Genomic DNA, 21,516 nt, shown 5'->3' on the forward strand with positions numbered 1-21,516 from the left:
GATCACCATTTTACCTTTATTTATTTCCAAATGCTTTTCTCAACATTTCATCTAGATCACTGATAACCAAATAATTGCAAGTTGCTGGCTAATCATTTTACACTTACAGCAGTTGTTTTCAGGTAATATGAGCTAAGCATGGCTTATTTTTTGAAGTAATTTTGCGGCAAGACTAGATCTTTGCCAGCCTTAAGTTAACTAGTAAGTTGTGTACTTTTAACTGGAGTGTCCAATTTTGCAACCATAGTCAAAATCTAAATTGTTTGCCTGACAGTCCAGGTTTAATGTCACAGTTGTCTATTTGAAATAGCTTTTTGTTTTAGAATTACAAGTTTTCTAAACTTGATCAAAAATTAAACCTGTTTGTTTTAGCATATCTTGTGTATGGTGCATGTCAAACTTCAAATATTCCCATTGTGGAAGAAACATTCAAAAAAATCTGTTCTTGCTGCCTCACCACACCTCCCCCAGTCTTCTGTGAAACCTACCAACTGACATGAGAGATCCACGTTTTTTTTAAGAGGTAGCATTAAACAAGCAGTGTACATTGCATGTCAGCCATAGCTCATTCAGTACACTTTTGCCTCTGAGTCACAAGGTTCTGGGTTCAAGTCCTACTCTAGGAATTGAGCACAAAAATCAAAGCTGTCCAGCGCAGTACTGAGGGAGTGCAGCAATTTCGATGATTTTTTGAATGAGAAATTAAACCTGTCTGCCGCCTCCAGTGGGTGTAAAAGATTCCATGGCACCTGCAAGTGCAGGTGAAATGTTGGACTTAAAGAGCAACCGTATGATTGTGTAGCACTGTGGGATCACTCTTTGCTTATCCATTTGCATGGCATGATTTATGGTGGGATCCATCCCATGATCTCTTCATAGTGTACTCCATGCAAAATCAAATCACTGCCCCAAACCATTGACTGGCCTGCATCCTCCATAGGCCTGCTTCACTGATGTGGGCAGCACAAAGAATAATTGGTTATTCTCAGTTTAAAATGATAAGGATATTCTGTACTTTGTATCAGACCATATAACTCTATTGATGGGATGGAAGATTGCTGTAGTGTTGAAATTTCTTAATTTTGATATCCTAAATTTTAATTTTTTTTCCCCTGGCTTTTTGTTGGAAGCAGATTTGAAATCTTGCTTTTGTATTTGCTACATGCACAAACTGTTCTTGAGCACTAATGTATCAACCATGTAACAAATACTTGTTATAATTAGGGACTTTTTGTACTTTTTTTTTTAGTTCAACTGAAGATCCATGTGTGCAGTTTTACATCCCATAAACTACCGCAACTCAAATTTAGATTTTAAATAGTAGGCAGTTCCTCATGGCAGATTTAAAAGGGAAAAAAAAGTTTGATAATTGCAATCAGTAATTTAATCCCTTCAGGTTCAATACATTCACAGTGAGTACAGTACCTGTTTAAAATATATTCCACCAAATATACCACTGAAAAAGAGTAGGTAACGTGAGTGTTGGCCCTTATAGAGTGAGAATGGGGAGTTAATAGTAGATAAATCTTCTTAGATGATTGGAAAATGGTGCTTTTAAACTGGTAAAGTGGGTATATCTAACTCTTGATTAAAAAGCTATTTATAATTTTAATTTATCTAGCACCTATTATATTCCCAAGACATCCCACAGCATTTTACACCAGGGTGTTAATTTTGAAGTGCAGTCACGATATTTAGGCAAATGTAACCGATTGCACACAAGAAGTGTTAAGAATCATTTTAGTCAGGACACTGGGAGACCTCTCCTCTGTAGTGCCATGAGATTTTTTTTACACCAGACTGAGCACACAGGCACTGTATTGGTTCATCTCTCTGAAAGGTGCCATCCCCAGCAAAGCAGATCTTTCTCACTGCTCTCTCTAGCTGCCTGGTTCAAGCAATGGTGCTAAAACCCAAATGGCTTTAAAGTTTGGAACTGCATTAGCCTTTACAGCTCAATGACTTTGCATTGTCATAAGTTTTAGGACACTGAACTTCACCCTCCTGTTAGATTGGGGTTGGAAGCTTTTGAGATGATGCTTTGGTTCTAATTTACTTTCATGCTGTTGTGGAAGGCATTTTCCCTGGAAATACAAGTAACGGCAAGCAACTGGTACCCCCAATAAGGAATAAATTTGATAAAAGTTTTTGTTGAATTAATTTAGGATTTTTAAAATAAAAATAATCAGTCATAAATATTTTTTTTGCTGAAAATAACCGAGTATTCTGCTTTTGTAGGAGGGGATAGGGGCATACCTGCCCCGTCTGGGCAAGGCCATATGATACAACGAGGAGGAATGCCTGGGTAAGAAGGAACATGTCTTAATAAGTGAAGAGTTTATCAGCCCTGCAACTGTTGGCTGCTGCTGAATCCTGCTGAGCACAAGTATAATTAAACAATATTTGATCAGGAGTTCTGAGTGCCCTTCCTAGTATTGTTCATAATTTGATTTAAAGGCAGAAATCACTTGGGTCTTGGTTTGGAACCAGTCCAGTTTAATGGGATGGAAGTAGGTTATTCTTTGGCTCTTGCAGGTCCTCAGTAAGTTTTTGGCAGTTCCTTGTGTGGACTTGCTGCATAAAACTCCATAATTTGGCACTAATTTGCCAGGCTGTGCTGAAAGGATTGTTGATAGGGCTACGATTAATCTATAGGCATCCATTGGTACAACTGTGTCCTATGTTCTGTTATTTTGAACCTGTGCTTGAATCAAGAAATCAAGAGAGGCACCATTCTCCAGAATGAACATATAGTCACCAAAAACCTTAAAATTGCAATTGTGAGATTTGTGCTGCTTCTATTCCATCTTTCTGAATTTAATTGGACCATACGCATCAGAATATTACATTGCACTACTCCTTTAAGTAATCTGATAGATATCAGCTGTAAATAAATCTAGAAATTGGTTAAATTTTGTGATATCTTCTCAGTAGAAGCCTCTGGCAAAAATTCAGTTTATTCATTCCCTATAAAGCAAATGCTTTAATTTAAATCGGACTTTCTTGAACTCCTTAATCAGATACTGTCTGCACGTATATGTACATCCATTAATATAAGCTGTCTTTTGTCTTCATTTCTTGGATCTTGTTCACAGTGCGAACTGCACATATCTGGTTTCCAAAAGCTAGCTATCATTTTTGTTTAGACCCAAGTATAAGCCATGTTTTCATTATGGCTAAAATGCCTGTGAAGCATGATTAGCTTTGTCCTGTGACTGACCTATAGTCTGTAATGCTTCCAGTATATTAGGGAGATTGTATTTGCAGAAGAAATATTGTGAAGAGCTTCATGTTTTCTTATGCAGTATCATTTTTCTGGGGAAATGTTTATTGGCATGGGGTGACGATTTAAAGCAGTTAATTATACCCTTTTTTATTTTTTAGTTAGCCACTTCTTTACAAACATTTTAAAAGCAGAAAACAATCTTGGGTTAATTTTCCATTTGTGACCTTACTTTATATCCATAAGGTTACATTTAACTTCTGCTTGAATGGTTTTGGCAGCTGTCTGGATGAATGGGTAAAACCTACATCCTGCAACTGAACATGAAGTTTATTTCGTAAATGAGGGTTACTTGGTAAGAATAAATTAAAATTGAATTATTTGATCATGGCTACTTTTGTGAAAAGGTTGATCCCAATCCTTCTCATTTTACCAGAGCAACTGAGTTCATTTGGCATTCTCGGAACAACTTGTGACTGATGTAAATATGCAGAATGGAGGTCAGTATAGTCTTCATTGCTGCTGGCATTAGTGAATGAAGTCAATGCCATTATCCATTCTGTTTTGCTCCACTTAGTGAGAAACAATTGACCAACTGCTCAAATGTACTTATTACAAAAATACCTGTATAGCAAAAGTAATTAAGCGATCATAGCATATGGTCAAGCATAATTATATTTGTGCTCATCAAGATTCAGCAAATTGAATTTTAAAACTGGTTTTTAAAGAAACAAGTTTAGAGAAGACACTTCTCAGTGATTGGGTGTGGATGCCGATGCCCCAGAGTGCTCTTTTTTGAGATCTCTTCTGTGTATATTGATGATTTAGATATAAGGCTAGAAGGAATGCTATCCAAATTAGAAGATGCTAAAGTAGGAACATAGCAAATAATTCTGAGGACTAGAGGAAGCTGCATTGAACATTGAAAAGATGATGGAATGGATTTTAAAAAAGATGCAGGTGTTGAGGTACCAGAGTGGGCATAACTCTATTCACTAGGATAATGCCTGGTATGGGGAAATATAAATAGGAGAGATCTGGAAAATTGGAACTGCTTTTGTTAGAATAGAGTGATTTTAAAAAGATGTTTATGAAAGAATGAAACAGCATATAAAGAAACATTGTTTCTAGTGTTTGAAGAGTCTAAGATGTAGATATAGGGTTAAAGGTACGAGAAACACAAGGCTATACTGGAGTTAGTAATTCAAATAGCCTATGTCAACGCTTAAGAATAAATTGGTTGAAAGCAAGGGGAATAAAAGGGAATGGGAACAGGTGGGGCATATTAGCAGAAAGGTCCACTGCTCATGTGAAGGGTAAACTCCATCATGAACTGGTTCATGCATTCTTTACATGACAGAGGCTCATTTCCTATAAAGGAAACACTTTTCCCCAGAGTAATTTTATGGCATTAAAAAGTTTCAGCTTCCAATCTGTTAATTTATGGTAAGATTTCATCCTTATCTCTGCTACCTGAAACTTAGAAAATGTTCTAATTTGATATTTGTCCATGTGGACCAGTAATATAAGTATTATTGGCACTGTTAAATATAGTGTTTGTCTTGTCCTATCGTTAGATGTTCTGTTGGCTATAGAGGTCTGATTTTTGTTAGGGCTCGCACCACTATTCTGTAGATTTACTTTGACTTGTGCATGTTCATTTCTTGGCATGTCCATCGGTACCGCTGAATTGAGACAATTATCCTTTTTCCACAGGCATGGAGGATTTGTACAAGGAGGGAACCAGGGGGTTGGTGGTCAACCAATGAACCGTACTGTCCAGATGATGGCAGGTGGTGGCATACAAGGATCGGGCAGCTTTGGTGACCAAGACAGAGTGCAGAGACTGTCCAACGATCCCCGCTTCCAACATCGCTACTAGCTCTTATTTCTATTAACTGATTTTAATGTAAAGGAAATCTTTAATAGTGGTGCGTAGTGCTAATCACAGTACCATGTTCTTGTGTATTTTTGTTTACTTCCTCTGAAACCAGAATTGTTTTGGAATTAATGATCATTTCATGGTTACTTTATTGTTAAAGTACTTGTATTGAGCCTAGACTCTGAAGGAGTCACTTCAATTTTCCATAAATAAAAGTAAAAATATACTTTGGGTGTCTGAACTTAATTTTAAAACTAGATACAAATTTGGGGGTTCTCCTTTGTGATGGTGTGACTGCCCATGATGTTTTCTAGTATGATTTGATGTCTGCTAGCTTTTGAGTTTTGGTTATAGAAGTGCATTATTAAAAGAATGGCTTTTGATGCACTTTTCTAGTCTTTCCTTCTCTTCTATCTGGTCCCCAAATAACATAACCGCTTCAGAGTTTATTTTGAAAAGTAATTTGGAGATGCAGAAATATGCCTTTCAGTGTGAGGATGCTTTGGGCAGTGGTTCCGCATAACATACAAACATACTAAATAAGAATAAAAGTAGGCCATTCGGTCCCTTGAGCCTGCTCCACCATTCAATAATCTGATATCGGTTGATCTGTTTGTGTTTTGAGTTCCATGTTCTCACCTATTCCTGATAAACTTTGATTCTGTTCTTTAACAAGGATCTATCTCCCTTAAAATTATTCAGTGGCCCCACCTCCACTGCCTTTTGAGGCAGAGTGTTTCGCAATGCACTGAGAGAAAAAATTCCCCCTCATCTCTGTCTTATAAGGGTAACCACTAATTTAAAACAGTGCCCGCTAGTTCTGAACTCACCCACAAGAGGAAACATCCATTCCATGTCCACCTTGTCAATACTGTTCAGGATCTTATATACTTCAATCAAGTCAGCCCTCATTTTTCTCATAAAACAATGCACTCATTCCAGGTTATAAATCTAGTAAATCTTAGAATTGCCTCCAAAGCATTTGCATCTTTCCTTAAATAAGGAGACCAAAACTCCACACAGTATACAAGATGACTCACCAATGCTCTGTGTAACTGAAACATAACATCCTTTTATGTTCAATTCCTCTCGTAATAAAGGATAACATTCCATTAGCTGTCTTGATTACATGCTGCACCTGCATGCTAACATTTTGTGACTCATGCATGAGAGCACCTAGACCCCTCTCTGCACCTTGGAATTCTGCAGTCATTTTCCATTTAAGTAATACTCTGCTTTTGTATTCTGCCTGCCAAAGTGAACAACTTCTCATTTTCCCACATTATATTCCATCTCCAGATTTTTTGCCCACTTACACAATTTATCTATAATCTGTCTGCAAGCTCCTTATGTCTTGAGAACGCACTTTCCTACCAATCTTTTGTGTTGTCTGCAAATTTAGCTACCATGCCTTCACTCCCCTCATCTCATCTAAGTCATTGATGTAAATTGTAAAAGTTGAGGCTCCAGCACAGACCTCCGTGGGACTCCACTTGTCATATCCTGCCAGTCAGACAAAGACCCATTTATGCATTATCTGTTTTCTGCCAGCCAGTCTTCTATCCAGGCTAATATGTTACCCCCTGCATTGAGCTTTTATTTTCAGCAATAACATTTGATGTGGCACCTTTTCAAATGCTTTCTGGAAATTCAGGTACAGTATGTCTACAGGCTCCCCTCTATCCACAGAAATGTTACTCCTTAAAAGAACTCTAATAAATTGGTTAAACATGATTTCCTTTTCATAAAACCATGCTGACTCTTCCAGATTACCTTGAGCTTTTCCAAGTGCCCAGCTATGATTGACTCTTAACACCTTCCTCACGATAGACGTCAAGCTAACTGACCTATAGTTACCTGTTTTCTGCCTCCTCTTGAATAGAGGGGGCTATATTTGCTACTTTCCAGTCTGATGGAACCTTTCCACAGTCTAGGGAATTTTGGAAAATTAACACCAACTACTACCTCATTAGCCACTTCTTTTAAGACCGTAACATGAAGGTCATCAGGACCCAGAGAATTGTCAGCCCATATATTCATCAGTTTGCTCAGTACTGCTTCCCTAGTGATTGTAATTTTACCAAGTTTTCCTCTCCCACACAGCTATTACTGGAATGTTTTTTGTATCCTCTATAGCGAAAACAGAAGCAAAATATTTGCTCATTTCGTCTGCCATTTTATTATTATTAATTCTCCATTCTCAATCTATAAGGGCCAACATTCACATTTTTAAATACCCTGCAGAAACTTCTGTCTTTTTACATTTCCAGCTAGCTTCCCCTCGTACTCTAATTTCTTTCTCCTGGTTATTCTTTTTAGCCATTCTCTGCAGTTCTTTATATTCTGACCAATCATCTGACCTGCCACTCACCTTTGTGCAGTTATATGCTTTTCCCTTAAGTTTGATGCTTTCCTTAACTTTAGTTAACCACAGGTGGTGGGTCCTCCCCTTAGAATTTTTCTTTACAGTAGGAATATACTTATCCTGAAATATCCTTTGAATGTCTGCCATTGCTTCTCTTGATCTATTGCCTAGTCTAGCATCCCAGTTCACTTCAGCTAGCTCAGCTTTCATGCCCACATAGTTGCCTTTAGTTAAGTTAAAAATACAAGCCTTAGAATCACCCTTTAAAATTGGATGTAAAATTCAAACATATTTTGGTCGCTGCTGATTAGGGATGCCTTTACTCTTAAGGTCATAAATTAATCCTGTCACATTACGTAATGCCAAATCTAATGTAACCTGTTCCCTGGTTGGTTCCAGAACATGCTGCTGTACACTGTATTTAATTATCTCTTGGACCCCGTTCATTATCCCTCCCTTAATGTTCTTGCAACTCTGAACACTGGATGGAGAAAACCCTGGTAGATCTTTCTTACAACTATCAAATTTTGAACTGGCATTCCCTGGTATTTGAACTCAAAGAGTCACTGAGTCATTTTGTTTTCCAACTCCTTCGTTCTACTTCCACTAGATTTCTTTGAATGAGAGGCCTTCAATGTGAAGAACATTTCCTTTACCTCACAAGTTAGTGGTGTTGAATCTTCATTGGTTTCTTAAGAAAGAAAAGTACAGCACAGGAACAGGCCCTTCAGCCCTCCAAGCCTGCACCGATCATATTGCCCTTAGAGTAGATATTATGTTCAAGTAAGTGACTGGGTTAGCATATTGCACTAAATAGACATCCAGCAAATTCCTTGTAAGCCACAGTGCAGATCTCTCTTACTCCTTGATCACAAGACATCAACTAGTCAGGTGGGCAGAAAAATGGAAATGGAATTCCATCCAGAGAAGTGAGAGGTAATACGTTTGGGCAAACAAAAGCGAAGGGAATACATAATAAATGGCAAAATTCTGAGATATGTAGAATAAAAGAGTGGATGTCCACAGATCCCTGAAGTAGCAGGACAGGTAGAAAAGGCAGGAAGGCATATGGAATACCTTATTCGCTGAGTCCTGGAATATAAGAGCAGAGAGGTTATTGTAGGACTGTATAAACATGAGTTAGATTGCAGCTAGACTACTGTACAGTACTTGTCACTAGATGGATATGATCATACTTGAGAAGGTACAGAGGAGAATTGCAAGGATATTGCCAGGAATGGAGAATTTTGGCTATGAGGAGAGTTTGTTGTATAAGCTGAGGTTGTTGCCTTTGGAACAGGGGAAGTGAAGGGGAGATTTAATTGTGATGTACAAATTTGAGGGGTTGAGATACAGTGGATTGGATAAGAAGGACCTGTTCCTGTTAGCAGAGAGGTCAATAACCATGGGCATGGGTTTAAAGTAATTGGTAGAAGGATTAGAAAGGATTTGAGTAATCATTTCACTCCAAACTCACTCAAACAGTGGCAGAGGCAGAAACGCTCATCTGAATTTTAAAAACAGTTATGTACTTTGTGTCATAATCTACAGGGCTATGGACCAAGGGCTGGAAAGTGAGGTTAGGTTGAGTAGCTCTCCTACTGGCAGGGCAGCAAGGGCCAAATAAGAAATAGGAGCAGGAGTAGGCCATTCGGCCCCTCAAGCCTGCCCCACCATTCAATAAGATCAAGGCTGATCTGCCCCAGGCCTCAACTCCTCTTTCATGTCAGCTCCTCATAGTCCTCAACTCCCCGATATTTCATAAAATCTATCTACAATTAAATGCTTTGTGATCTAGCTTCCACAACCTCTCGAGGTAGAGAATTCCAGATATTCACTACCCTCTGAGAGAAGAAATTCCTTTGCATCTCAGTTTTAAATGAGTGCCCCCTTATTCTGTAACAATGTCCCCGAGTTCAAGATTCCCCCACTACTGAAAACATCTTCTCAACATCTATCCTGTCAAGCCCCCTCAGAAACTTGCACGTTTCAATAAGATCACCCCTCATTCTTCAAAACTGTAATGAATAAAGACCTAACCTGTTTAGACGTTCTTGATAAGTCAACCCCTTCATCTCAGGAATCAGCCTAGTGAATCTCTTTTATACTGCCTCCCCAATGCCAGTATATCCTTTCTTAAAAATGGGGACCAAAATTCTATACAGCACTCCAGGTGCGGCCCCACCAACACCCTGTACAGTTGTAACAAGACTACCCCATTTTTAAACTCCAACCTCCTAACTATACTGGTCAAAATTCCACTTACCTTAATTACCTGCTGCACCTGCATGCTAACCTTTTGTGTTTCATGTACAAGAACACCCAGATCCCTCTGTGCTGCACTTTTTTGGAGTGTCTCCATTTAAATAATAGTCTGCCTTTTGATTTTTCCTACCAAAGTGCATAACCTCACACTTTCCTACATTAAACTCCATCTTCCAAGTTTTTGCCCACTCACTCAACTTGTCTATATCCCTTTGCAGATTCCTTATGTCCTCATCACAACATGCCCTCCCACCTATTTTTGTATCATGAGCAAATTTCGATACATTACACTCAGCTCCTTCCTCCAAGTCATTAAATATAGATAGTAAATAATTGAGGACTGATCCTTATGGCACCCCACTAGTTATATCTTTCCAACCTGAAAAAGACCCATTAATCCCAAATCTGTCTTCTGTGTGTTGACCAACACTCAATCCATGCTAATACATTACCCCCAATACTGTGAGCTCTTGTGGAATAACCTTTTAGGTGGCACCTTATGGAATGCCTTCTAGAAATCCAAATACACTTCATCTACCAATTCCCCTTTATCAACTCTGCTTATTATTTCCTCAAAGAACTCGAGTAAATTTGTCAAATATGATTTCCCTTTCACAAAACCGTGTTGAGATTGCATTAATCTTTTCTAAATGTCCTGCTGTTTCTTCATTAATAATGGACTCTAGCATTTTCCTGACAGATGTTAGGCTGACTGGCTAAGTTCTGCTTTTTGTCTCCCTCTCTTCTTGAACAGGGGCTTCACATTAACGGTTTTCCAATCTGCTGGGACCCTCCCGGAATCCAGTGAGTTCTAGAATATTTCCACCAATGCCTCCACTATCTCTGCAGCCACTTCCTTTACAACCCTTGGATGCAGGCCATCAGGTCCTGGCAACTTGTCTGCCTTTATTCCCAATAGTTTGTCAAATACTTTGTCCCTCGTGATAGAGACTGTTACAAGATCTTTCCTCCCATTAGCTCCTAGCTTCTCTGATATCTTTGGAATGGTTATAGTGTCCTCCACTGTGAAGACCAATGCAAAATATTGGTTTAAATTTTCTGCCAGTTCCCATTATTAATTCTCCAGTCGCATCCTCCAACGGTCCCACGCTCACTTTAGCTATTCTCTTTCTTTTTATATACCCGTAGAAGCTCTTGCTGTTTGTTTTTATATTTCTTGCCAATTTACTTTCATAATCAATTTTCTCCCTTGTTATTAGCTTTTTTAGTCATCTGCTGCTGGTTCCTGAAAACTTCCCAATCCTCTGGCCTACCATTAGTTTTTGCCACTTTGTATGCCTTAGTTTTTGATTGGGTACTCTCCTTGATCGCCTTTGTTAACCATGGGTGTTTCAGCCTTCTCATCGAGTTCTTGTTTTGACTAGGATAAATTTTTGCTGAACGTCATGAAATATCTGCTTAACTGTCTGCCTCTGCTCATCCACTGACCTTCCCATTAGTCTTATTTTCCCAGCCACTTTAGACAACTCTTTCTTCATAGCTCTGTAATTGCCCTTATTTAAGTTGAGGACACTGGTTTGAGACCCGAGTTGCTCACCCTCAAACTGAATTTGAAATTCTACCATGTTGTGATCACTATCCCCTAGAGGATCCTTAACTATGAGATCTCTTATTAATCCTATCTCATTACACATTACTAGATCTAAAATAGGCTGCTCCAGGGTAGGTTCTGCAGCGTATTGCTCTAAGAAACAATCCCTGATGCACTCTACAAATTCATCTTCCATGTTACCCCGCCAATCTGATCTGTCCAGTCAATATGCAGATTAAAATCACTCATGACAATTGTAGTGCTCTTCTTACACCCCTCCATTATTTCCTGATTTATGCTTTGTCCTACAGTGAGGCAACTCTTCAGGGGCCTATAGATGACACCCACCTGAGATTCCTTCCCCTTGCCATTCCTTATTTCTACCCAAACTGATTCCACATCACAATCTATTGCACCTATATCACTACTCACCACCGTGCTGATACCTTCCTTTTTTAACAAAGCTCCCTCACCTCCTTTTCCTTTTTGCCTATTTTTCCAGAACATCAAATACCCTTGAATATTGAGTTCCCAGTCTTGGTCACCCTGCAACCATGTCTCTGTATTAGCTATCAAGTCATTCATTTATTCATATTTGTGCCATCAACTCACCTATCTTGTTACAAATGCTATGTGCATTCAGATAAAGAGCTTTGATTTTTTTACCATTATTACTCATTCTGGTTCTAATTTCTTCTTATATTTTCTGCCCCTTCCTGTCACACTTTGATTATCATTTGCCTCTTCACTACCCTGCACCTCTGCTCTCTCGTTTATTTTTGACTTTTTAAACTTCCCTTCAGTTGAACTCTCCCCCCTTCCTCCACTAATTAGTTTAAAACCCCATCTACAACCCTGGTTATACGATTCGTCAAGACACTGGTCACAGCATGGTTCAAATGAAGTCTGCTCCAACGAAACAGCTCTCTCCTTCCCCAGTACTGGTGCCAGTGCCCCATGAATCGGATCCCATTTCTCCCACACCAATTTTTGAACCGCGTATTTACCTCTAATAATTTGTACATGGCTCAGGTAGTAATCCAGAGATCAGCCCAAAGACCTTTGTGGTCCTGCTTTTTAATTTAGCTCCATGCTGCTTGTAGTCCCTAAGCAGAACCTCTTTCCTAGTCCTGCCTATGTCGTTGGTGCCTACATGGACCACGACAACTGGCTATTTCCCTCCCACTCCAAGTTCCTCTCCAGCCCAGAAGAGATGCCCTTAACCTTGGCACCAGGTAGGCAACACAGCCTTCGGGACTCTCTGTCTTTGCTGCAGAGAACAGTATTTATTTCCTTATCTATGCTATCTACTATTACATTTCTCTTTCTCCCTACTTGAAGTGACTGATCTCTTTGGAAAGAGATAGTGGAGGCATTGGTGGAAATATTCCAGAACTCACTGGATCCCGGGAGGGTCCCAGCGGATTAGAAAACGGCTAATGTGACGCCCCCGTTCAATAAGGGAGGGAGACAAAAGCGACTTATTATTTAAATGGAGAGAAACTTCAGAATGCTTCAGTGCAGAGGGATCTGAGTGTCCTCGTGCATGAATCGCTGAAAGCTAGTATGCAGGTACAGCAGGTAATAAGGAAGGCCAATGGAATTTTGACATTTATTGCTAAAGGAATAAAGTATAAAAATAGGGAAGGGTTGTTGCAACTGTACAAGGCAGTGGTGAGACCGCACCTGGAGTACTGCACAGTTTTGGTCCCCTTAGAGGAAGGATGTAGTTGCATTGGAGGAGGTTCAGAGGAGGTTCACTAGATTGATTCCAGAGATGCGGGGCTTGTCTTATGAGGAGAGATTGAGCAGTTTAGGCCCATACTCGATAGAGTTTAGAAGGATGAGAAGAGATCTAATTGAGGTATATAAGATACTAAAGGGGATAGACAAACTAGATGTGGAGTGGATGTTTGCTCTTGTGGGGCATTCTAGAATGAGAGGCCATAGTTTTAGGCTAAGGGGCGGTAGATTTAAATCGGAGATGAGGGGGAATTACTTTTCTCAAAGGATCGTGAATCTGTGGAATTCACTACCTCAGAGTGCAGTGGATGCCGGGACGCTGAATAAATTTAAGGAGGAGATGGACAGATTTTTAATTAGTAACAGGCTGAAAGGTTATGGGGAGAGGGCAGGAAATTGGAGTTGAGGCCGAAATGAGATCAACCATGATCGTATTGAATGATGGGGCAGTCTTGGGGGGCTGAATTGCCTACTCCTGCCCCTAATTCTTATGTTCTAAAAAGCAGGAAACTATAGGCCAGTCAGCCTAACAACTGTCATTGAGAAAATGCTAGAGTCCATTATTAAGGAATAAATAGCAGGACATTTAGAAAAGCTTAATGCAATCAGAGTCAACATGGTTTTGTGAAAGGGAAATCACGTTTGACAAATTTGCTAGAGTTCTTTGAGGATGTAACAAACGGAGTTGATAAAGGGGAATCGGTAGATGTAGTGTATTTGGATTTCTAGAAGGCATTCGATAAGGTGCCACATAAAAGGTTATTCCACAAGGTAAGAGCTCATGGTTTTGGGGGTAATGTATTAGCATGGATTGAGGATAGGTTAACACTCAGAAGACAGAGATTCAGGATTAGAGGGTCTTTTTCAGGTTGGAAAGATGTAACTAGTGGAGTGCCACAAGGATCCGTCCTAGGGCCTCAATTATTTACTATCTATATTAATGACTTGGAGGAAGGAGCGGAGTGTAATGTATTGAAATTTGCTGATGATACAAAAATAGGTGGGAGAGCATGTTGTGATGAGGACATAAGGAATCTGCAAGGGGATATAGACAGGTCGAGTGAGTGGGCAAAAACTTGGCAGATGGAGTTTAATGTAGGAAATGTGAGGTCATGCACTTTGTAGGAAAATTCAACAGGCAAACTATTATTTAAATGGAGAGAGACTCCAAAAAAGTGCAGCACAGAAGGATCTGGGTGTTTTTGTGCATGAAACACAAAAAGTTAGTATGCAGGCGCAGCAAGTAGTTAAGAAGGCAAATGGAATTTTAACCTGTATTGCTAGGGAGTTGGAGTTTAAAAATGGGGTAGTCTTGTTACAACTGTACAGGGTGTTGGTGAGGCTGCACCTGGAGTACAGTGTACAGCTTTGGTCCCCGTGTTTAAGGAAGGATTTGTTGGCATTGGAGGCAGTTCAAAAGAGATTCACTAGGCTGATTCCTGGGATGAAGGGGTTGGCTTAGCAAGAGCGGCTAAACAGGCTAGGCCTTTATTCATTAGAGTTTAGAAGAATGAGGGGTGATCTTATTGAAACATACAAGATTCTGAGGGGGCTTGACATGGTAGATGTTGAGAAGATGTTTCCACTAGTGGGGGAAATCTTGAACTAGTAGCGTAGTTACAGAGTAAGGGGGACACTCATTTAAAACTGAGATGCAAAGGAATTTCTTCTCTCAGAGGGCAGTGAATGTCTGGAATTCTCTACTCCAGAGAGTTGTGGAGGCTAGATCACTGAAAGTATTTGAAGAGGAGGTAGATGGATTTTTAAAATATCGCGGAGTTGAGGGCTATGAGGAGCTGGCTAAGAGGAGTTGAGTCCTGAGCAGATCAGCCATGATCTTATTGAATGGCAGGGCAGGCTTAAGGGGCCGAATGGCCTATTCCTGCTCTTATTTCTAATGTTCTATGTTCTTAAGGGGCCAATGCATACTTTAGCTTCCTTTTTATTACAATCTGTTTTTATATTCCTGGCTAGTTTACTTTCATGTCCTATCTTTTCCCTTTTTGTGAACTTTCTGGCCACCCTTTTCCGGTATGTATGTATGATACTTCGCTTGAGGTTCACAGTTTCTATTCTCTTCAGCCCTCAGATGTTTCCTACTTTGACATTTTAACTCCCTTCCAAAAATGATCCAGTTTCAATCAAAGTTTTCACTCACTCACTGAAGGGCCTTGCTTTACTTAACATTGTATTTGTGCATTAGAATAACTCAGAGATGCTAACATTTCAGTAGATTCTCTACAGCCCCACATATTTCTTTACTTATTGTCACCAGGTTGAAGTAAATGGGAATCAGGGAAATCTTTCCACTTGTTGGAGTCATACCTAGAACAAAGGAAGATGGTTGTGGTTGTTGGAGGTCAATCATCTCAGTCCCAGGACATCATTGCAGGAGTTCCTCAGGATAGTGTTCAAGGCTCAACCATCTTCAGCTGCTTCATTAATGACCTTCCTTCCATCATAAGGTCAGAACTGGGGATGTTCACTGATGATTACAATGTTCAGCATGATTTGTGACTTCTCAAAAACTGAAGCAGTACATGTCCATATGCAGCAAGACCTGGACAACATTCAGGTTTGGGCTGATGTGTGGTGCGAATGTTAATTGCCACACAAGTGTCAGGCAATAACCATCTCCAACAAGAGAGAATATAACCATCTCCCCTTGACATTCAATGGCATTACCATCAATGAATCCCCACTATCAACATCCTGGGGGTTATCATTCACCAGAAATTTAACTGGACCAGCCACATAAATAGTTTGGCTACAACAGCAAGTCAGAGGCTAGGATTTCTGCGGTGACTAACTCACCTCCTGACTCCTCAAAGCCTGTCCACCACCTACAAGGCACAAGTTAGGAGCATGAAAGAACACTCAAGAAGCTCTACACCATTCAGTACAGAGCAGCCCATCTGATTAACACCCCATCTACCATCTTAAACATTCACTCCCTCCACCTCTGACGTACAGTAGCAGCAGTGTGTACCATCTACAATGTGCACTGCAACAACTCACCAAGCCTCCTTCATTAACACCTTCTAAACCCACAATCTCTAACACCTAGAAGGGCAAGAGCAACAGGCACATAGGAACACTATCACCTGAAAGTTCCCCTCCAAGCCACACACCATTCTGACTTGGAAATATATCGCAGTTCCTTCATTGTCACTGGGTCAAAATCCTGGAACTCCCTTCCTAACAGTACTGTGGGTGTACCTACACCATAGGGACTGCAGCGGTTCAAGAAGGCAGCTCACCACCACCTTCTCAAGGGCAATTAGGGATGGGCAATAAATGCTGGCCCAGCCAACGATGCCCACATCCCATGAAAGAATAATAATAAAAAATGGTACAGTATTGAAAATGCATCTTTGAGAAGGCTGAGCCAATGATTAACTAATAAATTCAACCCCTCTACTAAAGCTGGAAATCTGTAATATTGGCTCAACCTGTTAGAAACGGTCAGCAGGCACATGACATTTGTGGAGAGTGCAGAAAGTGCAATGTTTTAGCTGTGAACCCTTTATCAAAACTGGATTATTTGGGAACAGGACAGCCCACTCCTGACATCACTGGGAGTGGTATTTCTGAGATAATTTCCGTCTTCATGGTCATGAATTAACTGGAATCTTGGTCACTCTGTGTCTGTCTGTTGACTTTATACTTGTATCTGTTTGGCATGAATGAGATTTTGGTGAAAAATTGCAGGCCCTGAGTCACATTGTTAAGGTGGCAACTGTGATTCAGAGGGAGTTTTTTCACTTCTGAGTCAGAATTTAAGTCCACTCCAGACTGTCTTGAGCACAAAATCTAGGGCTAAACTTCAGTGCAGTATTGCAGGGGTACTGCACTGTCTGATGTGCCAACTTTCAGATGAGAAAGCAAGGTTCTCTCGGGTTTCATATGAGAAAAATGCCTTACATTTAAATGGTGCCTTTCATGACCACAGAATGTCCCAAAAAACTTCACAAGTACTTTTGAAATGTAGTCACTGTTGTTGCAATGTAGGAAATGCAGCAACCAATTTGTGCACAGCAAGATCCCAAAAACAGCTAAGTTGCCAAGTGATGTATTTTAATAATGTTGCTTCTGGGCAAAATATTGGCCAGGGCTCGGCAGAGATCCCCTGCTCCCCTTTGAATATTGTCATGGGATTCATTGCTTTAGAGGGTACACAGGGTCTTGGCTTAGCTCTTCCTGGTGTTTCAGTCAACATTTATCCCGCAGCTAATATAATTGAAATAGATTGTCTGGCCATCATCTCATTGCTGCTTGTGGACCTTGCTGTGTGGAAATTGGCTACCATGTTTTTACATTATGGCAGCAACTCCAAAAAAACCTGGTATTTGTACTGTGCAGTGCTTTTAACAAAATGATCTGCCCTAAGATATTTCACAGGAGTGGGGAGATGGTGGTGTGGTGGTGATGTCACTGGATCAGTAATCCAGGCAAATGATCTGGGGTCACAGGTTCAAATCCCATCATGGTAACTGGTGGAATTTAAATTCAATTAATAAATCAGGAATATAAAGCTAGTCTCAGTAATGGTGACCATAACAACTATCATTGATTGTCACAAAAATCCATCTGGTTCACTAATGTCTTTTTGGGAAGGAAATCTAATGTCCTCACCTGGTTTGGCCTACATGTGACTCCAGACCCACAGCAGTGTGGCTGACCCTTAACTGCCCTCTGAAATGGCCTTGCCACTGGGTTGTCAAGTGGCTCATCACCACCATCTCAAGGGCAATTAGGGATGGACAACAAATGCTGGCCCAGCCAACAGCACCCAGATCCTCTGAAAGAATAAAGGGAAAAAAGGAATGGTTATTAAACAAAATTTAATACTAAGTCACATAAGAAAACCTAAGGACAAGTGACCAAATGTTTGTTCAAACTGTTGGATTTTAAGAAGTGTCTTTAAAGGAGGTAGAGAGGTGGAGAGATTTAGGGAGTGAATTCCAGAGCTTAGGGCCTATTGACAGCTGCATAACACTTCAAAATGTTTCATTGCCTATAAATCAATTTAAGGCATCTTAAGGTCATTTCAAGTACAAGTTAAATGCGAGCTCTTTCCTTTTTTAAAGATTCACCCCTGTCAAATGACTCGAGTTTAGAGCATTAGGTGCTCTATCTAATAGTTTTAAGTTAAACCTATTTTTCAAAGCCATTTCATTACATTTACGTTCGTGTCAGATTGCTGCATTTCCCTTGGCAAATACCACAGCGCGATATCATTGAGTAAACCTGTGATGCTGCAGTTCAGTTTCTTAACGTGCACTTGCAAGTCACTTTCAGTTTCTATTCTTGGCTGAAGAAATGGCTACTGCTTCACCTCAAGTGTGGTTAGAAGAGGAGATGATTTGTTCCATCTGTCTACAGATTTACACTGATCCAGTGATACTGAACTGTAAACACAGCTTCTGTCAAGTCTGTATCAAGAAAACCTGGGATGAGGCAGTTTTTGATGCTTATCCCTGCCCTGAATGTAGGGCAGAGTACAGGAAGAGACCAATTCTACAGAAGAACTTCAAGCTTGCGAGTATAATCCAGAAATGCAAGGCTCAAGATCCTTCAATCTGTTTGCTTTCATGCACCAGCAAACCACACCCAGCTGTGAAAACCTGCCTGAAATGTGAATCTTCGATGTGCCCCGTACATCTCGGAAATTCTACCAATAGCACTGCAGACATGTCCCTGTGGAAATGCACAGAGCACCAGGAGCCACTGAAGATTTACTGTAAGGATGATAAAGTGTGTGTCTGCACACTCTGCACTCTGATTGGGAAACACAAGGGTCACAACTGTGGGAGCATCAACGAGGGGGAGAAGGAACTGAGGGTAAGAATGGGACATTAATAATTTCTTCACTAGATTTTTTTCAATCTATATGCATTGCTGTTGGTGTGGTGCATATTGCCTCTCTTCCGACCTGCAAGAGGGAGTTAGGCTGGTCCCTGACAGAAGCAGAGATTGCATCATACAGGAAGTAAGCAGTTTTTTGGATAACATTTGGCCCATGTGTAATCTCTTGCACTGGTTTTGATAACCTGAAGATTTCAGAGAGGAATTTGCTCGAGTAATTTTCTCCTTATTGATCCTGGTTTTTTCTCAAACTTTTTGCCACTTTCAGGTTGCCATGGGGGAGGCAAAAAGATGAGAGATTAGGGAAGAGTTGATAACTCAGCAGGTCTTTTCCTGCTCATGTGTTCTATCGAAAGAAGTATTTGTACTATATCTTACTGCAGAAGAACACTCTGCTCATCTTCAAATGGTTCGATCTTCACCTAAATCTCATCCCATTTAGCAAAGCTGGCACTTAAGAGTAACTTGTCCAAATCCTCAATTTTGGAAAGGTAGCACATGCCGCAGATTTGCCTTGGTAAAATTGAATGCTTGATGCACATTTAGATCTGGGAGTTACCTCACAGGAGCAGCTCCAAGGAGGTTTCCAGCCTGTGTTTCGCATAGAATTACATAGCATATACAGAAACAGGGTTATTTGGCCCAAGCAGTCCATAATGGCGTTTATGTTCCACTAAAGCCACTTCACATCTTCCTTCATCAAATTCTATCAGCAAAATCCTTTACTTCCTTCTCCCTTATATACTTATCTAGCTTCCCCTTAAATACATCTAAACCATTGGCCTCAATCATTCCCTGTGGTAGTGATAAAAGCCAAAAAACTGCAGATGATGTAAATCTGAAACAAAAACAGAAACTGCTGGAAAAACTCAGCAGGTCTGGCAGCATCCGTGGAGAGAGAAACAGAGTTAATGTTTTGAGTCTGTATGACCCTTCTTCAGAGCTGAAGAGAAGTAGAAATGTGATGAAATTTATATTGTTTGGTGGGGAGGTAGGGCAGGTGGGGCTGGATAGAAGGCCAGTGATAGGTGGGGACAAAAGAGGAATGGACAAAGATGTCATGAGCTAAAGGAATGTTAATGGTAATGGTTAGCACTAAAAAAGGTGCTGGTAGTGGCATAAAGGTAAGAAAGCAGAATTTGATAATAACAGAACAAGGTAGCATTGTGTGAAAGTACAACATAGAACAAGTAGCAGATGGCCCTGTGGGGTTTGGAGGAGAAGGCAGTGGTGGGGAAAAAAAGGATAGAAAATGGGACGGAATGGGGATAAAGAGGGGGATAAAACCACGGATAAATGAATAAAAATAAGAATGAAAAAGTGGATGAAAAATAAAAATGAATGTGGAAAAAAGGGAATGAGGATGGAGGAGAGAGTTCATGATCTAAAGTTGTTGAACTCAATGTTAAGTCCGGAAGGCTGTAAAGTGCCTAGTTGGAAGATGAGGTGCTGTTCCTCCAGTTTGCTTTGAGCTTCACTGGAACATTGCAGCAGGCCAAGGACGGACATGTGGGAATGAGAGCAGGGTGGTGTGTTGAAATGGCAAGTGACAGGGAGGTCTGGGTCATGCTTGCGGACAGACCGAAGGTGTTCCAGAAAAAGGTCACCCAGACTGCATTTGGTCTCCCCAATCTAAAGGAGACTGCATTGGGAGCAGCAGATGCAGTGGACTAAATTGAAGGAGGTGCAAGTAAAGCGATGAAGAGGTAAAGGGGCAGGTGTTGCACTTTCTGTGATTGCATGTGAAGGTGCTGTGGGAAGGTGGTGGGGTGTTGGAACCGATGGAGCTGTGGTCCAGGTGTGCAGGGGGAATGGTCCCTATGGAATGCGGTGGCTGCTGTGGGTGAGCAGTGAGGACAAGGAGAACACTATCATGGTTCTAGGAGGGAGGGGAAGGTGTGAGGGCAGAGGCGCAAGAGATGGGTCGGACATGGCTGAGGGCCCTGTCAACCACAGTGGGTTAGGGGAGCATCAGTTAAGGACGAGGGAAGACATGTCTGAATATTGGTGGACAGGCTATCACCAGAAATGGAGTCAGAGAGGTCAAGGAAGGGAAGGGAAGTGTCGGAGATGGATCATGTGAAGCTGACAGAGGGGTGAAAATTGGAAGCAAAATTGATAAATTTTTCTAGGTCCAGGTGAGAGCATGAAGTGGCACCGAAACAGCCATTGATGTAACGAGAAAAGTGTTGTGGGAGGGGGTCTGAGTAGGACTGGAACAAGGAATGTTCCACATACCCCATAAAGAGACAGGCATAACTGGGATCCATGCATGTACCCATAGGGCAGGATTTTCCCCCCATCGGGGGCGAAGTTGAAGTGTGGTCGTGCACAGGCGCGCCTCCAATTGGTGCCCCCGATTGGGGGTTGGGGCATCATTTTACGTGGGTGGGCCAATTAAGGCCTGCCCAGCGCGATGTCTGCACGGGAGCGCTATGCTGCCTCAGGGAGATCGCATCTACTGTCAAAAATATTTAAAATAAAGAAAAAAAATTCTCTGACATATCCCCTCACGTGACACTGTCACATGAGTTGGGACATGTCCATAATTTAAAAAAAAACTTTAATTAAATTTTTAAAACCGACATGAAACCTCATCCTGCCAGTGCTTTTTCTAA

The 21,516-nt window shown here is 40.8% G+C and overlaps 2 protein-coding genes and 1 non-coding gene across 6 annotated transcripts in view; all 3 read left to right on the top strand.

The window, feature by feature from the left end:
• safb (scaffold attachment factor B) overlaps nucleotides 1–5,331 on the top strand; it is a 70,395-nt gene extending 65,064 nt beyond the window's left edge. The window contains exons 22-24 of one of the 4 annotated variants that reach the window (XM_041204038.1): nucleotides 2,239–2,305; nucleotides 3,660–3,723; nucleotides 4,940–5,086. In XM_041204038.1, coding sequence (XP_041059972.1) covers nucleotides 2,239–2,305; nucleotides 3,660–3,699 — 107 coding nt within the window. In that variant the 3' untranslated portion in view covers nucleotides 3,700–3,723; nucleotides 4,940–5,086. Of the gene's footprint in view, nucleotides 1–2,238; nucleotides 2,306–3,659; nucleotides 3,724–4,939 lie in introns of all 4 variants that reach the window. The other 3 variants (XM_041204040.1, XM_041204037.1, XM_041204039.1) reach the window with 3 other exon arrangements.
• On the top strand, nucleotides 834–970 carry LOC121287708. The gene has a single exon (XR_005945239.1). It is a non-coding gene; the product is annotated as a small nucleolar RNA SNORA42/SNORA80 family (small nucleolar RNA).
• Nucleotides 5,332–18,352: 13,021 nt separating the features above from the next.
• Nucleotides 18,353–21,516, top strand: part of LOC121287558 (tripartite motif-containing protein 60-like) — a 34,383-nt gene continuing 31,219 nt past the window's right edge. Inside the window, exon 1 of the mRNA XM_041205489.1 lies at nucleotides 18,353–18,874. Coding sequence (XP_041061423.1) covers nucleotides 18,353–18,874 — 522 coding nt within the window. The remainder of the gene's footprint in view (nucleotides 18,875–21,516) is intronic.

The sequence above is a fragment of the Carcharodon carcharias genome, chromosome 14 (assembly GCF_017639515.1).
Source record: "Carcharodon carcharias isolate sCarCar2 chromosome 14, sCarCar2.pri, whole genome shotgun sequence".
Lineage (NCBI taxonomy): Eukaryota > Metazoa > Chordata > Chondrichthyes > Lamniformes > Lamnidae > Carcharodon > Carcharodon carcharias.